At 53.0% G+C, this 23,154-nt stretch overlaps 11 protein-coding genes and 1 non-coding gene across 12 annotated transcripts in view; 6 read left to right on the top strand and 6 right to left on the bottom strand.

Moving 5' to 3' along the window:
* Nucleotides 1-1,393, bottom strand: part of GLRG_10472 (hydantoinase B/oxoprolinase) — a gene marked incomplete at both ends in the record, with an annotated part of 4,590 nt that extends 3,197 nt beyond the window's left edge. The window contains 2 exons of the mRNA XM_008101157.1: nt 242-1,083; nt 1,180-1,393. Of these exons, the coding sequence (XP_008099348.1) occupies nt 242-1,083; nt 1,180-1,393 (1,056 nt within the window). The remainder of the gene's footprint in view (nt 1-241; nt 1,084-1,179) is intronic.
* Nucleotides 1,394-2,812: 1,419 nt separating this feature from the next.
* On the top strand, nt 2,813-3,662 carry GLRG_10471 (short chain dehydrogenase; the record flags this gene model as incomplete). Its single annotated transcript, XM_008101156.1, has 2 exons — nt 2,813-2,911; nt 2,982-3,662. 2 exons carry the CDS (start codon nt 2,813-2,815, stop codon nt 3,660-3,662), a joined length of 780 nt encoding a protein of 259 aa, XP_008099347.1.
* Nucleotides 3,663-3,846: 184 nt separating this feature from the next.
* GLRG_10470 (short chain dehydrogenase) lies at nt 3,847-4,760 on the bottom strand (the record flags this gene model as incomplete). Its single annotated transcript, XM_008101155.1, has 2 exons — nt 3,847-4,214; nt 4,268-4,760. The coding sequence occupies 2 exons, from the start codon at nt 4,758-4,760 to the stop codon at nt 3,847-3,849; spliced, it is 861 nt and encodes a 286-aa protein (XP_008099346.1).
* Nucleotides 4,761-5,313: 553 nt separating this feature from the next.
* GLRG_10469 (cytochrome P450) lies at nt 5,314-6,843 on the bottom strand (the record flags this gene model as incomplete). The annotated part of the gene is made up of 3 exons (XM_008101154.1): nt 5,314-5,575; nt 5,628-6,247; nt 6,313-6,843. 3 exons carry the CDS (start codon nt 6,841-6,843, stop codon nt 5,314-5,316), a joined length of 1,413 nt encoding a protein of 470 aa, XP_008099345.1.
* Nucleotides 6,844-9,350: 2,507 nt separating this feature from the next.
* GLRG_10468 (cutinase) lies at nt 9,351-9,971 on the top strand (the record flags this gene model as incomplete). Its single annotated transcript, XM_008101153.1, has 1 exon — nt 9,351-9,971. The coding sequence occupies one exon, from the start codon at nt 9,351-9,353 to the stop codon at nt 9,969-9,971; it is 621 nt and encodes a 206-aa protein (XP_008099344.1).
* A 299-nt stretch (nt 9,972-10,270) lies between these two features.
* GLRG_10467 (major facilitator superfamily transporter) lies at nt 10,271-11,907 on the bottom strand (the record flags this gene model as incomplete). The annotated part of the gene is made up of 3 exons (XM_008101152.1): nt 10,271-11,038; nt 11,088-11,591; nt 11,647-11,907. 3 exons carry the CDS (start codon nt 11,905-11,907, stop codon nt 10,271-10,273), a joined length of 1,533 nt encoding a protein of 510 aa, XP_008099343.1.
* A 626-nt stretch (nt 11,908-12,533) lies between these two features.
* GLRG_10466 (uncharacterized protein) lies at nt 12,534-13,606 on the top strand (the record flags this gene model as incomplete). Its single annotated transcript, XM_008101151.1, has 5 exons — nt 12,534-12,636; nt 12,693-12,974; nt 13,030-13,245; nt 13,308-13,418; nt 13,476-13,606. 5 exons carry the CDS (start codon nt 12,534-12,536, stop codon nt 13,604-13,606), a joined length of 843 nt encoding a protein of 280 aa, XP_008099342.1.
* A 1,011-nt stretch (nt 13,607-14,617) lies between these two features.
* Nucleotides 14,618-17,023, bottom strand: GLRG_10465 (fungal specific transcription factor domain-containing protein; the record flags this gene model as incomplete). The annotated part of the gene is made up of 1 exon (XM_008101150.1): nt 14,618-17,023. One exon carries the CDS (start codon nt 17,021-17,023, stop codon nt 14,618-14,620), a length of 2,406 nt encoding a protein of 801 aa, XP_008099341.1.
* Nucleotides 17,024-18,137: 1,114 nt separating this feature from the next.
* On the top strand, nt 18,138-19,726 carry GLRG_10464 (thiol-specific monooxygenase; the record flags this gene model as incomplete). Its single annotated transcript, XM_008101149.1, has 3 exons — nt 18,138-18,223; nt 18,278-18,869; nt 18,932-19,726. 3 exons carry the CDS (start codon nt 18,138-18,140, stop codon nt 19,724-19,726), a joined length of 1,473 nt encoding a protein of 490 aa, XP_008099340.1.
* Nucleotides 19,727-20,459: 733 nt separating this feature from the next.
* On the top strand, nt 20,460-21,365 carry GLRG_10463 (uncharacterized protein; the record flags this gene model as incomplete). The annotated part of the gene is made up of 1 exon (XM_008101148.1): nt 20,460-21,365. The coding sequence occupies one exon, from the start codon at nt 20,460-20,462 to the stop codon at nt 21,363-21,365; it is 906 nt and encodes a 301-aa protein (XP_008099339.1).
* A 258-nt stretch (nt 21,366-21,623) lies between these two features.
* GLRG_13262 lies at nt 21,624-21,705 on the top strand. Its single transcript has one exon. It is a non-coding gene; the product is annotated as a tRNA-Ser (tRNA).
* Nucleotides 21,706-21,844: 139 nt separating this feature from the next.
* Nucleotides 21,845-23,129, bottom strand: GLRG_10462 (proline racemase; the record flags this gene model as incomplete). Its single annotated transcript, XM_008101147.1, has 2 exons — nt 21,845-22,928; nt 23,017-23,129. 2 exons carry the CDS (start codon nt 23,127-23,129, stop codon nt 21,845-21,847), a joined length of 1,197 nt encoding a protein of 398 aa, XP_008099338.1.
* Nucleotides 23,130-23,154: the final 25 nt, after the last annotated feature.

Genomic DNA, 23,154 nt, shown 5'->3' with positions numbered 1-23,154 from the left:
CGAGCCGGTCGGCTAGAATTTGTAGCTAAAGGCGTGCCTATGCTTAGAAATGTCACATGGGTGGAGGCCCGTGCAGTGACACCCACTGAGTAGTTTACGCGATTCCGGCGTGAAGGAAGTATAGTCAGGCGGTCCGTTGTCGTGTCTATGGCAGGAGGTAGAAACCTAGTTGTCGGCCCGCTGTTTAGTGTCTTAAGTATACAATAATTCTGTGGCTCGCTTCGAATTTTGTCTAACGTACAATGGATGTCTCGGTGAGGTAGTCATAGCGGCCGTCGTAGCGGGAGACGTCGGTGCTGGTGCCGCCCATGTCGAAGCCGATGACGGGGGTGCCGTCGTCCGGGTCGTAGCACGAGGCGGCGACGCCGACGACGCCGCCGGCGGGCCCGCTGAGGAGGGCCTCGTTGCCGCGGAAGCGGTCGGCGGCGGCGAGGCCGCCGTCGGAGCACATGAAGTCGAGGCGGCGGGGCGGCACGCGGAAGCCGGCGCGGAAGGCGTCGACGTAGCGCCGGACAACGGGGTAGAGGTAGGCCTCGGAGCAGGCCGAGGTGCTGCGGTGGAGGAACTTGATGGTCGGGGAGACGGCGGCCGAGGTGGTGACGAACTCGAAGCCGAGCGCCGGGTCGCGGGCGAGGGAGGCGACGAGGTCCTCGTGGGCCGGGTGGAGGTAGGAGTGCATGAAGCAGATGGCGAGCGAGGTGTAGCCCCGGTCGCGGAGCTCTCGGAGCTGGGCCCGGACGGCGTCCGGGTCCGGCCGGCGGAGGATGCGGACAAACTCGCCGCTCGCCGTGCGCACGAGGGTCCCGGCGTCCCCGGCGGCCTCGGCGGCGGCGACGGCGGCCTGCTCGTCGAGGGGCGTCGGGTTGAGGTCGTAGTCGGCCGGGACGATGCGCTCGTCGACCTCGACGACGGCGTCGTGCAGGGCCCCGGGCTTACGGATGTCCAGGTCGAAGAGCTTGGGGCGGGACTGGTCGCCGATGACGCAGACGTCCTTGAAGCCCTTTGTTGTGAGGAAGGCGAAGCGCTCACCCTTGTGCTCCAGGAGGGCGTTGGTGCCGACCGTGGTGCCGATGCGGCATGATGCTAGATTCGGGGCTCGTCAGTGAGTTGGTTCAAGACTCGAAGGGATCTTCCTCCTCCCACACCTCTCTCCTTTTACCCCGATCTCAAGGCACGTACCGATGCGTGAGCCGTCGAGCTTCTCGCCCACGGGGACTGGCTTCCCCTCAACGGCCTCGAGGACGCGGCGGATGCCCTCGGTCGGGGCGTCGGGGTAGTTGGCCGGGTCCTCGGACAGGAGCTTGAAGATGAGGGGCTCGCGGCCGTCGACGTGGGCGATGACGTCGCAGAAGGTGCCGCCGCGGTCGATCGAGACCCTGATATCGGCGGCCATGGCGGCGTTTGTGCGTGCGGGCCGTTCGTCCTAGAAGGGTGGTGGGAGGTTGCGCGAGTTCGTGGTCGTTTCAGCGCATGAGTCAACAACGATTCGGTTCTTCTCGGAGCGGGAGGGGGCACACTGGTTGCTAGCTGCAATTGGGAACGGGTGGAAGGGAAGAGAGACACAGTTTCTGTTCTCTGTACTATGAGCGAGAATCCCGTGGCGCGCCGGCAACGAAGATATCATGCGCATTAATAACACAATCTCATTGCCATCTAAACACCAAGCAGTCCCCTACCTACGGTAGCCGTTGTTGAGGGGTCCTGAGGCTTGTCGATCGCCCCCTCCCCGCCAGCGTTCCAGAATCCCGTCCATCGGTTCTTCAGGCGGCGCGCAATTGCGTGCAACCGGGCTAATCCCGCTGTAGTGGACTACTGTCGGGGCCTTTCCGACGAGGACATCCTGGGTGGGCTTATCGTCGTCGTCGTCGCCGTCGCCGCCGCCCCAATGCCAGGAAGCGGCGTTTGACCGAAGGACATCCAGCCTGTGGTGCCATTCATCTTGCAGACAGAATTCAACTCACCGTTTGTCGAGACATACGTGCTCCGGAACCTGATATGCCGGGTCAATGTGTCCCATGCTGGCTTCGTGAGCCGGACCGGGATGGCTGTGACGCCCGGTCGCCGGCCGGAGCTTGGCGGCACTGCTTGCGGTAAACCGTGGGGGTTCTTATTGGATTCGGCAAATGCGCAATGATTTGTCACAATCTTTGCTGTTTAGTTTTGCTGATTTTTGTCGACATCCAGAGGTCAGGGAAAGCTATCTCCAACTAGACTCAGCACGAGACGGCTTACAGTAGCAACCGCTTCAGCCGTCAAGATGCTCCGTCGGGGCCAGAGATGTCGCCCATGATGTTGTCGGACGAACTTTGCGTGCTCAATGTTGCTTTAAGTCAACACATGGGCGGTGGACTTGGTTATTGTATGCGACGCAGAATCATGCAATTCCTGGCTTCTGCTCACTGCGGAAGATGTTGGATCTTCAGTTGACTATTTTGTCACGCCCACACTACCAGGGCCACTGATCATTGTGCGGTTACCGGCACAGAAAGCATTTCAGAACACGGCTTGTATATCGAGAAAGGGGTCAGCGGTTCCTATGTTTATAGGCATATCCTCATTTAGATGCTGGCGGTTGTAAACGGCTTGAGACCCCGCTGGCCAGGCACATCATCTTTCCGCTGAAGAATCTGACAAACCCTGTCAACATTCCTTCAGAACCCCGCACTTCCTCAAGACTGTTGTTTCGTTGAAACTGTTTGTGAAATAATGGGAGACTCGTCTTTCTTTTGATTTTCTTTCTCCTTGTTCTCCCTCTCTCTCCTCTAATCACTCAACCCAATCATTGTCTTACGTCCATATCACAGTCAGGAATATGGCACTACCGTTGCGCAACAAAGTCGCCATCGTGACGGGCGGTTCGCGTGGTATTGGGGCTGCTATTGCCATCGAGCTTGCCAAAAGAGGCGCAAATGTCCGTAAAAGACAAAGTCCAACCAGCTCATTCCTCTTAAGATTGTGATGCCTAATAACAAGAAGCATAGGTCGTCATCACGTATGTCTCGGAGAAAAGCCAAGGTCTAGCAGCGGAGGTGGTCGAGCGTATCAACGCTCTAGAGAACGCGACGCGCGCCATCGCTGTTCAGGCGGACGTCTCCTCGACCGAGACCCCCCAGCAAGTCGTCGATGCCACGGTTGCGGCCTTTGGAGAGCACATCGACATCCTCGTCAACAACGCCGGGGTGACCTCCAAGCTCGCCGTGTCGCAAGTCACACCCGCGGACTTCCAGGAAAGTATAAACGTTAACCTTCGCGGGCCTTTCTTCATGGCGCAAGCCGTGATTCCGCATCTTCGCCGTCCGGGGCGCATCATCAACATCACCTCCGTCGCAGCGCGCGGCGGCTACGCTTCTGCGAGCCTGTACCTCTCCTCGAAAGCCGGCCTGGAGGGTCTAACACGCGCCTTGGCTGCGGAGCTGGGCCCGGCGGGTCACACTGTCAACACCGTTGAGCCCGGTGTCACCGAGACGGATATGGCTTCCGACTCTGGGGCGTCTGACGCTCACGGCCAGTACGTCAAGATGATTGTTTCTATGACGCCATTTGAGAACAGGATGGGGAAGCCAGAAGACGTTGCCTCGGTTGTTGCCATGCTCGCCGAGCCTCAGGCGAATTGGGTGACGGGGCAGACCATATCAGCTTCTGGAGGCTTCTCTATGATTTGAGCTAATGCCCATCATACCTCTATATTAATCATCTCTTTATTGCCGCATGCCGCGATAGTAGATTGTCCAGCAGTGAATGTCCAGACTGTCGGCAGGCAAAGGCTATGGCATGAACTTCTTGGACTTTATGACATATATTGATTTGCACTCGGGTCGTTATACTATGCTATTTGATGCCGACCTCCTAGCTGGGAGTCAGGAGATTTTGGATACGTCGTAGAACCTCGTCTTCGTTCGGGTAATCAGGCCCCCTGATGGACTCGAACGCGGGTAGAAGCACAGATTCGTCAATCTCCTTGTACTTTCCAAGCTGGACATGAATCACATGCCCGTTGCGCGAGTTATCAGCCATCAGCAAGGCTGCGCCTCGCGCTACAGCCTCCGCGGACTGGACTTCAACGCCCACCTTCTTCATCAAGCCTTTCAAGTCCGGGAGCACGTTACTGTCCGCCCAAGTCGGAGCCAGGATGTTAACGCGAATCGGTATTTTGACCGATTCGAGAAGCGGTACGAGACCTCGACCGAACCCAAGCACGGCATGTTTTGCGGTAGCTGCACCATTGGGTCAGCTGAAGGGTCTTCATATGGAGGGACGCCTGACTCACCGTAGTCCACGGCACGGAGGCGCTGTAAACCTGTTGTCGAACCGTTGATGACGATACTACCGCCCCCCGCTTGCTGCCGCATGTGATATATAGCGAGCGTGGCAGTGTGCATGACCCCCTTCAAGCTAACGTCCAAGAGGGCATGGGTAGGCTCGATTAGATCTCCGTTATCGTCAACTTCCGTCGAGAGGTAGTTGGCGCTGGGGCCCACGCCAGCGTTGGCAAAGACGTGGTCGATACGGCCGTGGGTCTTCTTTGCCTTGTTGAATAGCGCAACCTGTTCGGCCCAAACAGTCACGTCGGTCTTGACGAACGAGCAAGAGCTTCCCGGTTGCTCGGCTGGCGGGTTGATGTCGGCATTGACGACAGAGGCACCATGCGAGAGAAGCGTGGCCACCGTTGCGAGACCGATTCCCGATGATCCCCCAGTGACAATAACCACTTTGCCCTGGAGGCTAGAAAGATCTCTGTCTTCGATCACGAATTCGGTCATGGTCAAGGGTAGTTTGGCGCAGATGAAATATCAAAGCGACGGAGTTTTCATGGCGAGGCGGCGATGCCAAGTTGGGTATTTAACCCCCTTTCAAAGCCCTACGCTTGAGGAGGGGTAGCTTGGCTTCTAGATGGGCAGGTCTCCATTTCGATCTCAACTGGCGTATCGGCTGACAAATGGCGGACCTGAAGACTTATGGTCTTTGTGCGGAGTAGCTGGGTCCTGATTGATGCTAATGGGCTCTGGACCGCAACTCTTCTCGCCAAAGCTATGCCATCCATCTGCCTTAGCCCACAAAAGGAGTGCACAGGAACCACATCTGATTGCTCGACAAGTCCCTTGCTGCTTGAGGGGCTATTAGCTGTCAAATTCCACCAGCAGGGGTACGTGTAAGATGGGTGAATAGGCAGTATTTCATTCAAACTGTCGGTATGAATACATCTTAACCCTACCACATATCCGCTCAAGACCATGCTCCCGCCAGACGAATTTGCCACAATGCAAAGTCCGTTTCGATAATCATTTTTCTCCAAGAGTGGATAAGGCCAATCAACTATGGTAACAATGTGACATCAACATGATGACCAATTGGAACTATAGTAAAGTAATTCTCCATTTCCATCATCGAGTCCGTCATGCTGCTCGAGAGCTTGAGGCCGGGACATTGGCGGAACAGCACTGCGGCCGCCATCCGCAGCTCCATTCGGGCGAGATCGAGACCAATGCAGACCCGTGTACCAGCGCCGAATGGGCACAAGCTACTCTTCTGCTGAGGTGTGATGGTGGCTGGGTCTAACCACCGCTGTTCGTCAAACCTGTCCCATAGTTAGCTAACTGATATACATGCACACGTACAAGAACCCTCACTCCAATGGGTTCGGCCACACTTTGGGATCTCGGTGGAGGGTATAAGCCTGCGTTTCGACCTCTAGCCCGCCAGGGATATGGTATCCACCAAACGTAGCGCCCTTGGCTGGCACGACACGTGGAAGGTTGCCCGGGACACTTCCGTAAAGACGCAGAGTTTCTTCAATAACAGCGTTGAGAAGCTTGCACTTCTCCAAGGAAGCATCGTCGAAAACACTATCCTCATCAATCGCGCTAACCTCGGCTTCCAGTCGAGCCTGAAGTTCGGGCCTTTTGAGAACAGCCCACACGAGGTACGCTAGAGTAGAACCTGTAGTGTCCGCGCCAGCAAGGATGAAATTTCCCGCTTCTAATATGATGTCTTCGTCGGTCAAGTTTCCCTTCTCGTCTGCTTCGCACTCTGCCAGGGCGGCGGCGAAGATGTTGCTTTTGTTGTCTCGGTGTTTGCGTAGGTTCTCAACAGCACGCCTGCCGTAGGATCGAACTGATGCTGCGGCGTTGAGTATCCATTGCACTGACCTGATTGGTATATGTCGAGATACTGAGTAAAGCAGCGGAAACTCATAGTTGATGAAGGTACTCAGACCTGTCATGTGGAGCATTTCGACAAATTCATTCTTCTAATAACCAGACGCATTGTGAGTCCGAATCGAAAAAATGTTGAAACGAAAAGAGTCTACCGTACCTTTCCGGTTTCCAGGAGCTCAAAAGACTCCCCGAAAGACAATTGGCCAATCACATCTGAAGCCATAAGTAGCCACCAGTGGAGAACATCGGAAGATCCATGAGCGGCTTCTGCTTTGATCCTGTCTACAGCCTTCCTAACCTTCTCTCGGACGACTGGTTCGCAATTCTGGCGGACACTGGCTTTGGTAAAGGCCCGAGCAAACAGTTTGCGTCGAGCAGCGTGTCTCTTCGGGTCCGTTATGGAGAACAGACCGATACCGATACCCGCAGGGCCGGTGAGATCCTCGTAGAACGGCGACTTGTAGAATCCGGAGCCTATGCGATGAATGGCGACAAAGGCATCGGGATCAGCCACCGACACTTGGTAGGGCGAGATTCGCACAACGGTCCCGTAACGTTGGTGCAAGGAGTGAATGTAATGAATTCGCCGAGCCCGAATGGTGTTGAACTTCAAGACATAATGCGTGATCAGTGTGTACCACGGCCCGGGAATATGTTTCAAGGGACACAGAAAATATGACTGATTCATGGTTAGCTTTCAAATTCGTCATGACCCAATGCCTTTGGAATTACCCGGATGAGGCTCAATATAGACAACGCGAAGACCGCCGAGAGCACCACCTTCGGCTCTGTGAATATCATGGTTTACCGATGCAGAAAAGCGCAGTGTGCTGAGAGTAAGTTGTCACGACAATATCATCATAGAACCAGCAGTCGAGATGTCATGGAGAAAGAAGTTCTCTGGTGCGGGGTTATTTATCATGTTCAATAACAGCCTTCCCCTTGACGAATGCGACAACGTAGCGTTATGGCCAAGCGACTGACGTGAGATGGTTCCCAGCTTGCATGAACGTACATGGAAGCGAACCACTGAGACGTTATCATCAAGCTTGGTTCGGAGACTTTCTCGGGACTCATCGTCATGCGGTAATCTACGTCATGACATCGGTTCGATTGCTCAAGTCTCTATCGTCGCTCTTATCTCCAGGCTGTGATATGTGCATAGGTTGGCGGCATGGCGCTACAAACGGTCGTTTGGATTCATGCACCTCACCATCTTTGAATTACTTCCGTATTTTCGGAAGTTAATGAAGCGAATGTCATTGAAGGGTGTTGTCCAGACCTAAAAATCACTTGCTCGTACCGAAACCAGTGCCCGCAGAATTGCAACGTAGGCTAGCACCCTCATAGCAGACGGGAATTGGTTCGCTTTGCGTTTCTCACCCTTTTTCATAGAATGAGTCTTGCTACTTTGACTCGGAGTGTCTTTGTGTGTCTCAAGGAGTCAATGCTTCTTCCCCTGAATAGCTATTCGGGACTTTGCACAGCACGAAGACGCTGCTTAGTGGAAAGTTAATGATGCTGAGGGCGAAGATAACGACAAGAGCCGCAAAACATGCCAAATCAGGCAACGGCCCGAGCCGGGTCCAAGTTTAGTGGATAAATACGAGGAGGAGGAGGATGCCTGATCAGTGGTCATCCAATTTGGGATAGTAAAGAGGACCATCAAACGGGGCAGGCTCAGCAAATACTGAACTAGACCCAGAGACCATAAGTGGTCACTTTCGGTCTGATTTTGTGCTAGGATGGATATCATTGTTTTGATATTTTACCTAGTGATAATACTCAACTCCTGGATGGTTGTATGCTTAGCGGATGGAAGGTCGATTAATGAACCGTCCATGCTGACCCAGCCAATGTCTGAGACTCATCAGTTTCTTCGTTATCCACAGTAAAACATTTCACCTGACCCCATGCCCGTCACATGAGCATGATCCAAGCACGCACTGGATTTCATATGTTGGACCCGATCACAGCTTGCTGCAATGTGCGTATTTGAGGTAGGAAACATATTGTTGGCTGGCGTCCAATTGGTCCTGCAAGAATGATCGGTTTCGGCATAGTCCTCACCAGATATGCAAGCCGCGGCGTATCATGTTAAACAGCTTTAAACCTGGTAAGAGGACGGGTAAACTCGGCATCAAGGCTGCATTAGGGTAGCTAAGTGTCGCAAAAACGACGCCGTTAATTGCACGCAGCAATTAACGCCTAGTATCCGTATACCCTGCAACATACACCCCAGTCTCGCACCACTACAGGCAAGGTGTAAATTGCGTCACTTAATAGCCTTTGCCTCTAACCTTCTGATCGGGTACATCTCGCCCAAATCTAGGTCGTCTAGTGATCTCTTCCTATATAAATCCTACTCTAGGGGTCTATGGGAATTGAACCAACAAGGTATATAAAGCACAGACGTTAACGACTATAACACAAACACTCGTAGAACTACTAGGCTCATGACTGTTGCAAAAACGACGCTGTTAATTGCAGGCAGAAATCAACCCCTGCGAGACTAGGTATCCCAGAGCAACCCCTGCTATTTTCTATGAGCGCGGCAACGGAGTGATTGTTTCTCGGCATCGGTCTCTTGTGGGGTTATGTCTTAAGATAAATGACAGCTTCAGAGACACGCCGAGTCCCTTTGGATGGCGCGGACCGTTGGTCGTAAATGGCCAATCATTTTGTTTGACAGCAGGGATTATAACGTCCAAGCGTGTGCTATCACTGAACGATTTGCGCAAAGACAATCTGAACTGGCCCTTTTGATAGGGACGAGCTTGCCGACCCGCACATGTACTTTGGCGTTTTGGACGAAGCCACCAATCAGCATGAAACGAGGAGTCGCTAGGAATTCCTTTTTGTACAAGTCAAAGCTCACCTCCTCGAATGTGAATCACACTTGGCAAGGGGGAAGCTATGATTGCCCTCGTGTTTTTGAGCGGTTAATCGAGTAAACATTTTGAGCATAAAAGATGAGGATGCTCTCTTACTCGGGGAGTTTGTTGGAAGGGAAGACAGAGCATCAACAATCACCCACTCGTTTCAGTTCGTCGCTTCTGCTCTTCTCTTCCACTTACACCTACCTACCAGTGCGGAGCACTCTTTTATACCTTCAAGACCAAAACCTACTTCATTCAATTTTTGACCGACATACACTTCGTCATTGCTGATTTCAAGTACATCAGTAACCTCAAAATGAAGACAGCCGCTCTTAGCACCGCTCTCTTTGCCGCCCTGGCGGCTGCCAGCCCTATCGACGCCCGGAAGGCATCGGGATGCAAAGCAGTCACTGTACTGTTCGCCCGCGGTACAACAGAGATGGGCACCCTCGGCACCGTCGTCGGTCCCGGACTTCAGAAGGCCCTCCAGTCGGCCCTCGGCGCCGACTCTGTTACCTTCGAAGGCGTCTCTTACCCTGCCGATTCGTTCGGCATCTCGGCCGAGGGAGTTGGGTCTGGACCCGGTAGCAAAGCCATGACTAGCCAGGCTAGCGAATGGCTCAGCAAGTGCCCAGAGACAAAGTTGGTTCTTACCGGCTACAGCCAGGGCGCCATGGTCGTTCACAATGCTGCCAAGATGCTCAACGGCAAGGACGTCCTTGCCGCTGTCACTTTTGGTGATCCATTCAAGAGTCAACCTGTATCTGGCATTTCGAAAGGCGATTTCAAGAGCTTTTGCGGTGTTGGTGATTTTGTCTGCTCTGTTGGTGGATGTGCTAGCGCCGGGGGCTGCGAAAGCAAGAGCCAGATGGGTCATCTTGGATATTTCTCCGACAACGACGCAGCCGCTGCTTTCATCAAGTCCGTAGCGGCTTAGATGTATCTGGCAATTTTGTGGCATTGACTGGGAGGATTATACTTGAGATGCCTAACTACACGGTTAAACGTACGGGACATCTTCATGTCGGTATAGTTTTGGTCGTCTTGTATAATGTATCAAATCGACCGTTGACGCCGGTTATCTTCTACAATTGGGCCAGTTGATTGATGGTTTCAAGCATCTAATTACAATTATGTTGTTATATGGTCATTTTCCGACTAATCAATACTGCATCTCAAAAGCTCACTCTTTTCTCGTTCTAGCAAAACCTACTGGAGGAAACCTGTTGTCGTCTATCATGCCTCATCACTATCAATTTCTCGAGTGCTGACCTTGACCTTCGACTCACGCCACTTCTGAAGGAATGGTAGCCCGACACCTGTCCAAACGGTCAATGCAATGACAAAAGCCAGCGCACTGTCCCAGCCATGGGTCTCGGCGAAAGTCGGCGCCTGCCCACTCGGCATCTGCAACTGCTGGAAGGGAATTACGACAGCCTGGCCGATAGATACCATGAAGCCAAGAACAAAGGCACGCTTCTGCTGGTCACCTCCACACGCCTCGTTTGCCCAGCCGGCCAGCAAAGGTGTGTAGCAGCCGTAGCAACCAGCAAGGATGAAGACAGCCATACGCAACGTATGCGGCACGCTCCATGCAGCCAAGACGGCGTAGACAAATGTCAGCAAGCAGCCAACCGCGAAACAGACGGGTCCGCGACGGCCAATCTTGTCGGAGACGTAGCCTGTCGAGACCATAAACACGAAGTTGATAGCGCCGACGCAGGTCGGGATGTTGTTGATCTGGGGTACCGTGTACAACTTTGTTGACTTGAGGTATAGTGTAAAGTATTGTATAATGTATGAGCCGCACGTCAAAGTCCAGAAGGAGTAGGCGGCGGTGAAAGCATAGACTTGCCAGGAGCCGAAGACGCGGGCTACGACGGACCAGTTCATCTTCCCGACGGGCTTGCGGCCTTCTTCTTCAATACGCTCCCGCGCGCGCTGCCTCTCCCAGTCACTGAGATAAAAGGCTGTTGTGGTATGAGGAGTATCGGGAAAGCAAATCTGGGAACGACGTTAGTACTGTCCTCGACTGGATTGCGAATCGACTTACAACTCCATAAATCACAACGGGAACGGCCAGGATGAAATCGAAGATGAACAGCCACCTCCAGGCCGACAAGCCACCTTTGCCACCCATGCCGGTGTAAAGTGCAGATTGGAGATAGCCGGAGAACATCTGTCCCAGGACGCCACTCATGACGAATAGGCCGGAACGACGAGACAGCTCGCTCTTGCGGTACCAGGAGCCGAGAACGTACATGACGCCTGGCCAAGCGGCTGATTCGAACAGGCCAATAAAAAAGCGCAGGACGTAGAACTGGGGCGCGCTCTGGCACTTGTAGAGAAACAATACAAACAGAGACCAAACGAAAAGGCAGCCGGTCAGCCAGTAGCGCGGGCGGACAACCGTGATGATCAGGTTGGCGAAAGAGCCGCCGATGATGGTGCCGATATTGAAGTAAGTATTCATCCAAGAGAGTTCGTTGCCAGGACCGAAGTTGAGCTCTTCCGACATGCCCGAAACGTAAGCATTGGAGATGTTGTTTTGATCGAGCTGATGGAGGTGAGCATCAACAGCCAAACCACACATGGCGATCTGGGCTACATACCTGTTTGATGAAGTACATCAGGCAGCCGTAAGAAAGCAAAAACCAGTCCAGTTTAAAGATCAATTTCTTCTCTTCCGGCGATGTGCCGGGTTCGTGCCACCGGAACCATCCGGCCTCTTCAAGCTGCTGTGGGGGCTCCGGTTTGCTGTCGGCGGCAGCGGCGATGCCGGACGTTGTCGAAATACCGTCCTTGTCTTGGACCCGATCGATCGGGTCAACCGGCTTGGCGGCGTTGGAGGCGTTGGGGTCTGGGTGCGCCATCCCAACTTGCTTCATCTACCGTCGCTGTATCGCGGCTTCAGAAATTCCTGTACGAGAACTTAGGGGACAGAAAGCTCTGTGGGTATCCAGTGAGGCGAGCTGGCAGAGCTTCCCCTTCCTATTGAAGGTGAAGATTGGGTGAGCAGCAGATCTTTATCGTAAGATGCCTCTCCCCTGTAGGAAGAACAACATGGAGCCGACGACGGCAACGTAATCGATTACAGAATTTTCTGGGTGACATCGGCTGTCTTCTTAGTGTAATTTGATAAAGGGCCTTCACTATGGCGCCATGCAAATCCCCCCGGTTCACTATCGGGGAGGGGCCTGGGTTACCCCTTTTGGGAAGATTGGGTCGGGTTCTGTCCGGCTCCTTACTCGCAACACCAGGCACTATCTGTCTTATCCCCTGTTTGCTTGAATCCTCTCCCCCGCCTCGTCGGCTTCAGGTACGATTGGCTCCCGGCCTCGGCATTCAACCTCGCTGAGTGCACCAACAAACGACGGGGCATCATCTCATACCAGCGATTGCCGGCATATTCTCATGACGGCTGTAGAAACTTTGCAACCGTTTCTAAGTTCGGATTTCGAATCACTTCTTGTCTCTAGCTGAGCTACTTCCACCAAAAATGATTGAATTTGTAGACATCAACGGTGCTCGTCTCGCGTATCGCATCGCCGGGCCTGAGCATGCTCCCTTGATGATTACACTCCATGGCGGCCGAGGAATGGGTGGGCCTCCCCAGAATGGCTCGGGATAAGTTGCGAGGTAGCTAATGTGAGCTCAGGTGACCATAGGTCTGATTTTAAAATTTACAGCCAACTCAGCGACAAGATCCGGGTTCTGTCATTTGATTATCGGGGACATGGCCAGAGCTCCTTGACCAAGCCTTACACCTTTGAGCAAATAGTTGATGATATTGAGGGAGTGAGACAACATTTCGCTGGAGATAACCAGGTCATCATTTGCGGTGGCAGCTTCGGGGGTTTCCTAGCACAGCATTACGCCATCAAGTATGCTCCGCGAGTTTCGCATTTGATTCTCAGAGGAACAGCACCGTCCCACCACCGTAGGTCACAGCTAAATGTGAAACTTCTAGTTGGTAGCACTGTTAACGTTCTTAGATGAGGCTGGCGCCATCAAAACGCTGGAGGAAAGGATTCATAGAGTCCCCAGTTTCTCTGTCGACATGCTGAAGAACAAGGTCTTTGGGGCCTATGAGAGCGATCGAGAATTTCAACTAATATACTTCGCAATGATGCCGCTTTACAAAGAGACGTTTGATCCCGATGCGGCATTAAGGAGCAATCTTGATGGAGTTTATGTTGCTGAATCGCACAGTAAGGCCATGCAACATTCCCCAACTTACCTACTATGCCCGATGAGCTCAATTCCCTACCAGATGATCTATATTCCGAGAATGAGAAGTATTTTGATTACACGGCTCAGTTGCCAGAGATCACGGCCAAGACATTAGTCGTTGTCGGCGACAAGGACTGGATTTGCCCTCCCGGTAGGATTGTCGTATCCTGTGATTTTAAACCCCACCCGGCTGATACATATCGCCTAGAAAACTCAAAGTTGATTGCTGAAAGAATCCCGGGCGCCAAACTATACCAAGTTGAAGGCGCTAACCATGGCGTTCATGCTGAGAAACCAGAGCTGGTTCTTGGCAGAATTCGAGAACACCTGAACATTTGACTTGATGATGGAACAAAGACTGGGAGAAAAAAGTGGCAGAAGAAGACTCAACTTACACAGTTCGATTGCAATTGACTAAAACAGTATTTGCCAAAGCAGTCCGCAAAGCGTTCCGTCTCTTGTAACCTTTAGAGGTACTATACACATGGGAATGCGGTAACATAACGATACCTACGTGAACTAACCGTAGAAAGCCGCTCTGTTAGTAGCTCTAGCTTGCGGAGAACAGGTTTTATCACGTATCACAGTCTATCGAACGCATCCTATGCACTGAAGGGTTCAGTTGGGAAAGCATACTATATACACAAACGGCACCGTGATCTGGGCAGTATTTCAGACGCCTACATTGACTAAATTTCAACTTAGACCTAGCATTGTTGCGTTGGCCGTGAGACTTTATGTGCTGCATCATTTGTGACCTTTACAAGCGCCCGTGATCCACCAGAAGGAGGTTCAGCTAGAGCCTCTTTACCCCACTGCCAGTCCCATGGGTGCTGGAACCAAAGCGATGGAGGAGGAACTTAGCTTTTTAAAGATGATTGCTGGGCAGGGGATGCCATCTACTTGCTAGGCTGTGTATGGCGGCTCTGTGCTCTCTGTCGTAGATGCAAGACTGATGAACTCACGAACGTGAAGCAAAGGGAGTCGCAGATATAGTGCAAAGAGGGGAAAGCAATGCAGGAATCTCAGGTACTTGACATCCAACCATAATCTCAAGATAGTGACTGCTGCTGGATGTTCTTCTGGTCTAGTATAGTTCTTGTATTCTATTAAATCTCCAGCCGACTGCAGCGGTAGTGCTGTGCCATATACAGGATATTTTCTTGACCAAGTCCTACCCGAGAACCAGAGACTTTGAGTCTTAAGGGGCTTTTCAGCGAAGACGGCATCACATTCCACTCAGTATATGAGAGCTTGGGTCAGGTTGAATTCGTCTTCAGACATTATGGTATCAAGTACAAAAAGAAAACCAAAACAAGGGAATGTGTCGCTGCAAAACAAAACAAATGTTCAGAGAAATCCCAGTTCCAACGAGCCCCATCCGTAGTCCATAGAAGAGTCATCGTTCCCAACTGTCGCCGAATGGCGAGCCGGACCCGTGGGAGAAAATGCTGCTTGTCCCCTAAACCCTGCCGAAGCCGAAGACAGCCCACCACAGTCATCGGGAAATTCGTGGAAAGAGTAGCAAGTCGACCTACCGAGAACCTCCTGCATCAGGGTCACGAGTCCGGTAATGATGGGCCTGACCATCGCCTGATACGACTCCCGCGACGACGCCATTTGACCGTTGCCGTAGACATTGCCCGGGAAGTGGAGGGTGGTGTAGCCGTTGTTCGGCACGCCGGAGATGAGACTCATGAACTGGCGGAAGACGTGCGCGGCTTGCCGGGCTTGCGTCCAGCCCTCGGGGAAGGCTTCGAGAATGCTGACGATAACGGCTACCTCATCCCGGGCTGAGAAAGATGTGCATTCTGCGGCGCAGGCGATGAAGCTGTGGATCAGGACCAGACCTACCGGAAACAGCCGGCAAAGTGTCACACGGTTCAAAGGGAGCTGACGTTGCTGTAAGAGGACCGACGTCGACTGCAGATGCTTCTGTGCGAAACGGAGGAGCTCGACCGCAGACACGATGGAGCCGCAAGAGTTGAAGTGGCAGGGGTAGTGGAGCAGGAGTAGAAGATGGTAGTATCTGGCACTGAGCCAGGTCACCGAATTATGAATAGGAACGTTGTCCGGCTCTAGCGGGGACACAAGACATCCGTTGCTATACCAGTTCTCTATGTCGGACCTGATGTTCTGTACGATGGCTCGTCTATCGGCTTGTGAGAGTGCGGCAACATCGGATTGCTTTCGCGTATGGATCTGCTTCAGTATTCGGTCCTCTAGTTGTCTGAGCTGAATGACGTGCCGATTGGTCTGCAGAATGGATGCAAAGTGCTGTCGGTCCGGTGACGCAAACTCTTCGATGGTGAGGCCGGGTAACGGGACATCGACATTCTCGTCGATCAGGGCCACCGGGAGCCCGAGTGAGATGGCCATCATGCGGTCCAACACGTAGATGCTCCAGAACAGTCGGTGACGTAACTCAATGTCCATCGCTGAAAGGCTTTTGTCCTCAGAAGATCTTCTGCTCAGGGCGAGCAGCATGGCTTGACGGGAAACGATGCCGGCTATGGACCATGTTGAGATCCCTTTGGGGTCGAAGAGCGAGTACAATGCTACCAGGACGAGGATTTGAATCGACTCGAGATCCTCTCTCGCCAAACACTCTTGGATGATGTCAGCATACGCCACGTCGAACTTGGACGCCGTGTCGTTCGGTATTTGGCCTGCTCTCTGAAGAGTGGTGCATCCGATGGCCATGATAAGGTATAGTAATGTCGAGTCGGCATCTCGGCGTCTCTTAGATGATTCTCCCAAGGACTCAAGGTCTCGCAGAACCTTGACCCGGTTGACAAACGGGTACGCCCGGTTCACGTTCCGGAAATAGGCGTCAACGAACCGTCGTGCAATGGCATCTTTTGGCAAGCTGGAAGACGTAAAGCCTTCTCCATCGCGAAGACCCTCGATGCCCGGTATCCTCCCGGGTTCGGGTGCTGGCTGAAGGAGAGCTCTTACGTGGTCATTGCCTCTCGACGACGGCGATTCCGAGTCTACGTTTACTGCCAGACTTCTCTGATCAAACAGGACAGATCCTGGGGCTCCATGCGGCTGCTGGTCTACCGCAAACGTTTCTCCTGGCTCCCCACGGTTGCTCCCAACGCTCAAGGAACCAGGCGTGGCTCCATTCGCTGGCGTTGTCGGGTTAGCTTCCAACGGCTGCCCGGCAGCGATAGCAGCTTGCGACGAACCCAGCAGCGAGGCGAGGTCAGTCCCTGTGTCGACAGCTTCCACGCCCGGGATGCCCGCAATGGGAAAACTGTCATTGATGAAGCGTGAAAGCCACTCTATGCGGGCTCGCAGGTGATGCGTCTGAGCCGCGGTGGACGCGGCAGGCGTTGAGAAAGAGCATTTGTGCCCTGCGTTGGCGCAGAGTGTGCACACGGGAAACGTGCGGCTGCACTTCTTCTTGAAGCTGCGGCAGCGGTCGCAGGCAGGAATGTCGCGGGTCGTCTTGGGCGACGATGCCGGGACAGCGGAGAGCACTACGGAGGCCGAGGCATTGGTGGTGACTGCGGTCGGACTTGGGTACGGAAGCGCAGATGGGACCGGACCTGAAGCTAAGGCCTGGGCTGGGGCCGTTGAGACTGGTGCTAATGTTGTCGATGAAGATGAGACATCGGGGGCGGTCTCCGGTGGTGGCGGGGCATGGCGCACGGCGGGAGGCGAGGCAGAGCGACGCAGCGCTGCCGAGGATGGGGATGTCTGTCGGACGCGGAAGCGATGAATGTTTGATTTGATCTGTCCGGGGGACATTGCGACGGCGGTTGGACGGCGAGCTGCCGACGCGATGCCTGTATGAGTCGGCAGGTGTCCGGGTTACGGCTTGGCTTGACGCCCACAAGACAGGCCTGGAGGCCGGAAGAGGATCCGTTGAGAAGTGACTGAGTCGGGGAGCTCTCCGCTTGTTGTCCTGACTGGTTCACTGCATATCAAGTCGCAGATTCGTTCGAAGGCAACACGGTCCCATGAATAGGGGGGTCGTGATGTTGTGTTTGTTATCATTTGTGGAGGGCAAATTCTACCCCCCGCCTTGCAACGAGGCTGTCTGCCTCTCTGCCCGTGTTTCTTCCCCGGTCTCATCTTGCGCGCAGATTCGAAGGGGGGGATTTGGAAGGCCTTGCTTGAGCTGACCGGGCAAGCAGGCATACCTAGAGCACGCCATTACAATAGCGGCTCACGGACGGCGAATGAGAGTCCACCTCTTGGCCGTTTTGCCAGCCAGTTGGCCCAATTTGGCCCCGCCGCCGGGATGCGCCATGCAGGTTCAATATTTCATTAAGTAGAGTTTTTCTCAATTAATTAATGTAAAGACAGGAGAAGAGACGCAGATGGATTGCTGAAGCGTTGCCAAAGTCTGTAAAATGAGCTTAGAGGCTTTGCTTTTGAGTAACGTAAGTGAGTGCTAAACGAGACAAATCAGGGACAAGACCAGAAACTCATGTCTTGCACGAGAAACGATGTTTGTCCCAAGGACACTCACTCACTGACTGGAAGCTTGTGGAGTAAACCCCCGCCATTCTAGTGCCCCAGCTCTCACCAAATTACCAATCCTGGCGCTGTCGGGCCGAGTCCGACTAGTGTCGGTTGCCACGCATCGCGTGATTCCATGAGCCGTCTGTCCGACTGCAAACTGCTGGCCTACTACGTAAGACTCGTCCTGTCAGCCGAGATCTGAAGATACGGGACTGCAATCGACTGATATACTATCACCAGCTTAAAATATCTCAGTGAGGCCAGGCCAGTCAATCATATAACCCAGGGGTCTTCCACCAACCTGGGAACTCAACATTGCTACGATATCCCCTCATCGTCATTACTGCTGCGATACTTCACGGCTCCCAGCGGTAAAATTCGGTTTCACCCCGCCATGTCGCCCGTATACCTCGAGGATAAGCTCAACGTCGACCGAGTCGCCGTTATCGGCGCCGGGCCGTGCGGCCTGGCCGCCGCGAAGTAAGCCGTGCCGGTCCTACCACCCACTGCAGCTTCTCACACGATATCCAACAGGTACCTTTTGGCGGAGAAAAAGTTCTCCAAGGTCCAAGTTTTCGAACAAAGAGACACTGTCGGTGGTGTTTGGGCGTACAGCCCTCTAAACGTCGTTGACAGTGACTTCAGTATCCCAAGAACGCGGCCGACGAAGAACCCAGACACGGCCATCGCCGTTGAGGGTCACGAAGCCAAGCAGTTTGTGTCTCCCGTATATGACTATTTGGACACAAATATTCCGCACACGTTAATGAACTACTCGGATCAGAGGTTTCCCTCTGATGCTTCTCTGTTCCCTCCCCACCAAGTAGTGAAGAAGTATCTTGAGGAATATGCTGAAGAGCTGAAGCCTATCGTCTCACTGTCAACCCAAGTGCTGTCTGTCAAGAAGGTGATCAAAGATGATCAGGTGTATTGGGAGGTTGAAACGCGGGATCTCAGGACGGACGAGGTGACTAGCGCTCAGTTCGACGCCGTCCTGGTCGCAAGTGGTCACTACAACGACCCTTTCATCCCTGATATCCCTGGTCTTGCCGATTTCGATAAGGCTCACCCAGGATCAATTTCACACTCCAAGTTCTACAGAAATGCTGCACAATACGATAACAAGGTGAGAGGAGTGCAGTGCACTACATAGTCATGTGTCAGATTCAGCTGCTCACCCTGTTGCAGAAAGTTATCATTGTTGGCAACTCTGCATCCGGCATCGACTTGAGTGCGCAGATCTCAAGCGTCTGCAAACTTCCCATCATTGTCTCCGAGAAAACAGTTCCCAGCACGCCAGGCGAGGACCGCTCATCGTGGGCGAAGATGGTCCCCGAGATCGCCGAGTTCATCCCAGACGGCCGCAAAGTGCGCTTTGCCAACAGCGAAGTCGAGTCGGACATCGACGGCGTCGTCTTCTGCACGGGCTACTTTTATAGCTTTCCCTTCCTCCGCGATCTCAACCCGCCGGTCGTCACTGATGGCGCCTGTGCCCGCAATCTGTACGAGCACCTGTTCTACATTGACGACCCGACACTTGCCTTCTCTGGTATCCCGCAGCGAATCGTTCCGTTTCCCGTCTCCGAAGGCCAGGCGGCATATGTCGCACGCGCGTGGGCAGACCGGGCGCGCTTACCAAGCCGCGTCGAAATGAGGGAGTGGGAGGCGCGTATGCTCAAGGACAAGGGAGAGGGTAAGATTTTGCACAATCTCGCATTTCCCAAGGATCTAGAGTACATCAACATGCTTCACGCACGAAGTCTCGAAGCAGAGAAGAGGCCCGGGTTGGAGAATGACGGTGTGGGCAAGATCCCGCCGTTTTGGGATGATGAAAAGAGATGGACCAGAGAGCGGTTTCCATTGATCAAGGCTGCGTCGCGGGAGCTAGGCGAGAAGAGATATGAAGTCAAAACACTAGAAGAGCTTGGCTTTGACTACAAGGCGTGGAAAGCTAGTTTAGATGAGGAGAACAAGCTCTTGTGAGGTCTGGTATAGAGCGTTGCATCAACCGATGTATATGTTGAATAAACCAAGTATCAATAAGATATAAAATTCGGTGATGAAACCGATCGTCCATGGATGTACTACAGACAGCCCCATCATTACGTAGAAATGACTGTTTATCTACCTATACAGTGAATGGATGATCCTCGTATATGGACATGACCTTGACAGCCCTCCTAATAATGAGGTATCATCATAAGCGATATGGTGTATAATTTACCTAGTGAACACCCGAATTCGGACACGCTCAAAATAATCTTTTCAACGCCCCATGTGGAACACCAGACTCATGTCGCATGTTGCGCACCAAAACAGTACGGTGGATGACAATTTGGCACAGGAAATTCCGAGGCAAATCATTTACCCGCAATTGAGAAGCGACAGCAACAAGGCTTCACGTCTAATAAAAATGATTGTTATCAAGAAGGAACGTTCAGGTTAGCGCCGTCCCTTTACGCTTATACCGGCGAATAAGTCAAGATCAGGGGCCGTGTGTGAAGGACGCTCAAAACACATGCGCGTTTTGGTCTTGGTGGGCGGCTGGGTACTGCTCGCTAAATAGATTTCCCGCATGTCCACGAAGGGCGCGCGGTTGCTCCTCAATCATATATACATCCATGAAATCATCCAGAAACTTGGACAGTCCATCGCTCGCAGAAAGTCTCCAGGAGCAAGCCCACTTCGATTAGCATTCTTATTGATTGACCTGAAAATGTTTGAAGGCTTCCAACCATTTACTGTCACCACGCAGGCTTCGCCGGAAATGACAATATACGGCATCAAGAGCGGGGATTCGTCATCCACACTCCCGCCCCTCCTTCTACTCCACGGCTTCCCTCAAAGCCACCACATATGGCATCGAGTTGCCGAGCAACTCATCGAACAGTACACTATTGTCTTGATCGACATCCGGGGCTATGGCAAGTCGTCAAAACCAGGCGATGTGGCCTCTTATGCTAAGAGTGCCATGGCCCGCGATTGCGTGAGTGTCATGGACGGCCTCGGCTACGCCAGCAAACCGTTCTTCGTATGCGCGCACGACCGCGGCGCCCGCGTTGCGCATAAGCTCTGCGTCGACTTTCCCGACCGTGTGCGCAAGGCCATCTTTCTCGACATCTGCCCGACCCTCGTCATGTACAAGACGACCAACTTCGACTTTGCCAAGGCGTACTTCCACTGGTTTTTCTTGATCCAGCAGGAGCCGCTTCCCGAGAACATCATCAACGCATCGCCGAGGCAGTTCGTGGAGCTTTTCATGGGCGGCCGCCAACCCAAGGCATTGGAGATTTTTGACAAGGACAACTTCGAGTACTATGCCAGTGTGATGGAGCAACCGGCTGCTGTACACAGCATGTGCAACGACTACCGCGCAAGTGCGACGTTGGACCTCGAAGAGGCGGAGGCGGACCTAGAGGCTGGGAGATTGATCCAGTCTCCCTTAATGGTGCTCTGGGGCAAATATGGCGTGATCGAAAAGTGTTTTGAAGCCGTCAAAGAGTGGCAAAAAGTTACGAGTAACGACGTTTCGGTGAAAGGCAGCAGTGTTGATTCTGGACATTACATCCCGGAACAAGCACCAGAAGATGTCATCAAAGCCATTACTGAATTTTTTGTTTAGTCAAATCATCAACTTGGGTTGGTACTGAGAATTCTTAGTATTCTTGGAAGTATGTCAGAAAGTCGCTAGTACTAATAACTCAGCAAATATTCCTTTGACGCTCTGAAGTCTGACAGCTGGAACCGTTGGGCAAACACCGCCATGCATGATTCAGAAACCCGTTTCAATCCCAGCTCTAGATGGCACCCACGCCATACCATGATGAAGTCTGGGACTGCCCCAGTTCTCAACCCCGCTAGAAAGCGGGCTCCTCTACACGGCGTTGTGGCAGAGTGGTCTAATGCGCAAGACTAGAAATCTTGTTCCTTCGGGAGCGTCTGTTCGAATCAGGCCAACGTCGATCTTTTGTTTTTGTGCCTCTGAACAAGTTCCACACATGGATGAGATAGGTTGCTCAAGACACTTGACATATTTTTCCCCAGTGCTGTTTCGCATTCATTGTACGTTCTGGCCAGGAAGAAAAGCTTGCATCCTTGAGATTACATGCCTAGCGATCGAAAAGAAAATCCTTTGCCAATATCGTCGTCTTCCTCTGCGATAAATACGCCTGCTCCAATATAAAAGGCCTGTCCGCTCACCTCGATTCTCCACGCCTTGTTTCCGCTGACCTTTAGCTCCTCTACTGGCGTACCGACAAAAGCATTCTTGTAGCCCCCTATAGCTTTCGACACCAGGCTGTGATACGTCCATGACTCGCCCAGCTTCCTCTGACCTTTCGCCATGGACAACGCCACTCTCGCCTGTACAACGGAGCCAGTTGGGCTACGATCGACCTGCTGGTCGCCAAAGAAGTAGAGTCCCGTCTCTGCCCCCATGCAACCAGGAGTTGCGGGAAGTTCGTCGTTGCTGCCTGTATCCGTGACCATGATGCCGTACAAGTATTGCGGGCTTTCGTCGTCTGGATTACTTAGATGAGCCCGGAGGTCAGAAGAAGCGTTGAAAGCCTCTTTCAACTTCTTCGCAGCGTTGCTAAGCGCTGAGATGTCGGGTTTGGCCAGTGAAGTAGGGAACCCCAGCGCCGAGGCGGGGGCAACCGCGTAAAATGCACCGCCAAAACCAATGTCGACGGTTACCTGTGTATCATTTCCCAACTCTGCCCAGAGCTTGCTTACTGGGATCGAAACGGAAAGATCGATGGCGGTCGCAAACGTGGGCACAGAGAGAAATGTGATCAGACGGCTGGTGTCCGTTCTCCAGGACCCGTTTACCTCGACAATGGGGACCGTTATGCGGACAAGTCCGACTGGGGCGTGTAAGCGGACTTCAACCTGCTTCTTGTCCCTGTCAAACTGCAGGTCTTGGCGCCGGGGGAAAATGGTTTCGTCGGTACAATCGACAAGAAACCTGCCGAGGGCAATGGTGGCGTGGCCGCACATGACACCGTAGCCTTCGTGTGTAAGAAACAACGCCCCCATGTGAGCTTCTACCGAGTCTACCAGTTCTGTATGTGGTCTTAATACGGCCCCATACATGTCTTGGTGGCCGCGCGGCTCGTAGATGATGCTACGGCGGAGGTGGTCATGCTGTGATCGAGCCAGCGACCGCTGCTCCAAGAGTGGACCACTGAGGGTTTATCTTCTGTCAAAAAAAAAGAAAAAAAAAACATGACACGTAGACGGATGAGGAAGATTGGCTTGGAATCATTGCTCACCGGATGTCGGGGTATCCAGCGTATACGATACGCGCCGCTTCGCCCGAAGTATGCATCTCAACGGTCCGTATCTCAGATCCCACTAGGGGTTGAATGAATGAAGGTACACTCATATCGTTGCATGAAAATATTCTACAA

This window comes from Colletotrichum graminicola (genome assembly GCF_000149035.1).
Source record: "Colletotrichum graminicola M1.001 genomic scaffold supercont1.61, whole genome shotgun sequence".
Classification (NCBI taxonomy): Eukaryota; Fungi; Ascomycota; class Sordariomycetes; order Glomerellales; family Glomerellaceae; genus Colletotrichum; species Colletotrichum graminicola.
The sequence above is the reverse complement of the archived record's forward strand: the minus strand, read 5'-3'. Positions and strand labels throughout refer to the sequence as shown.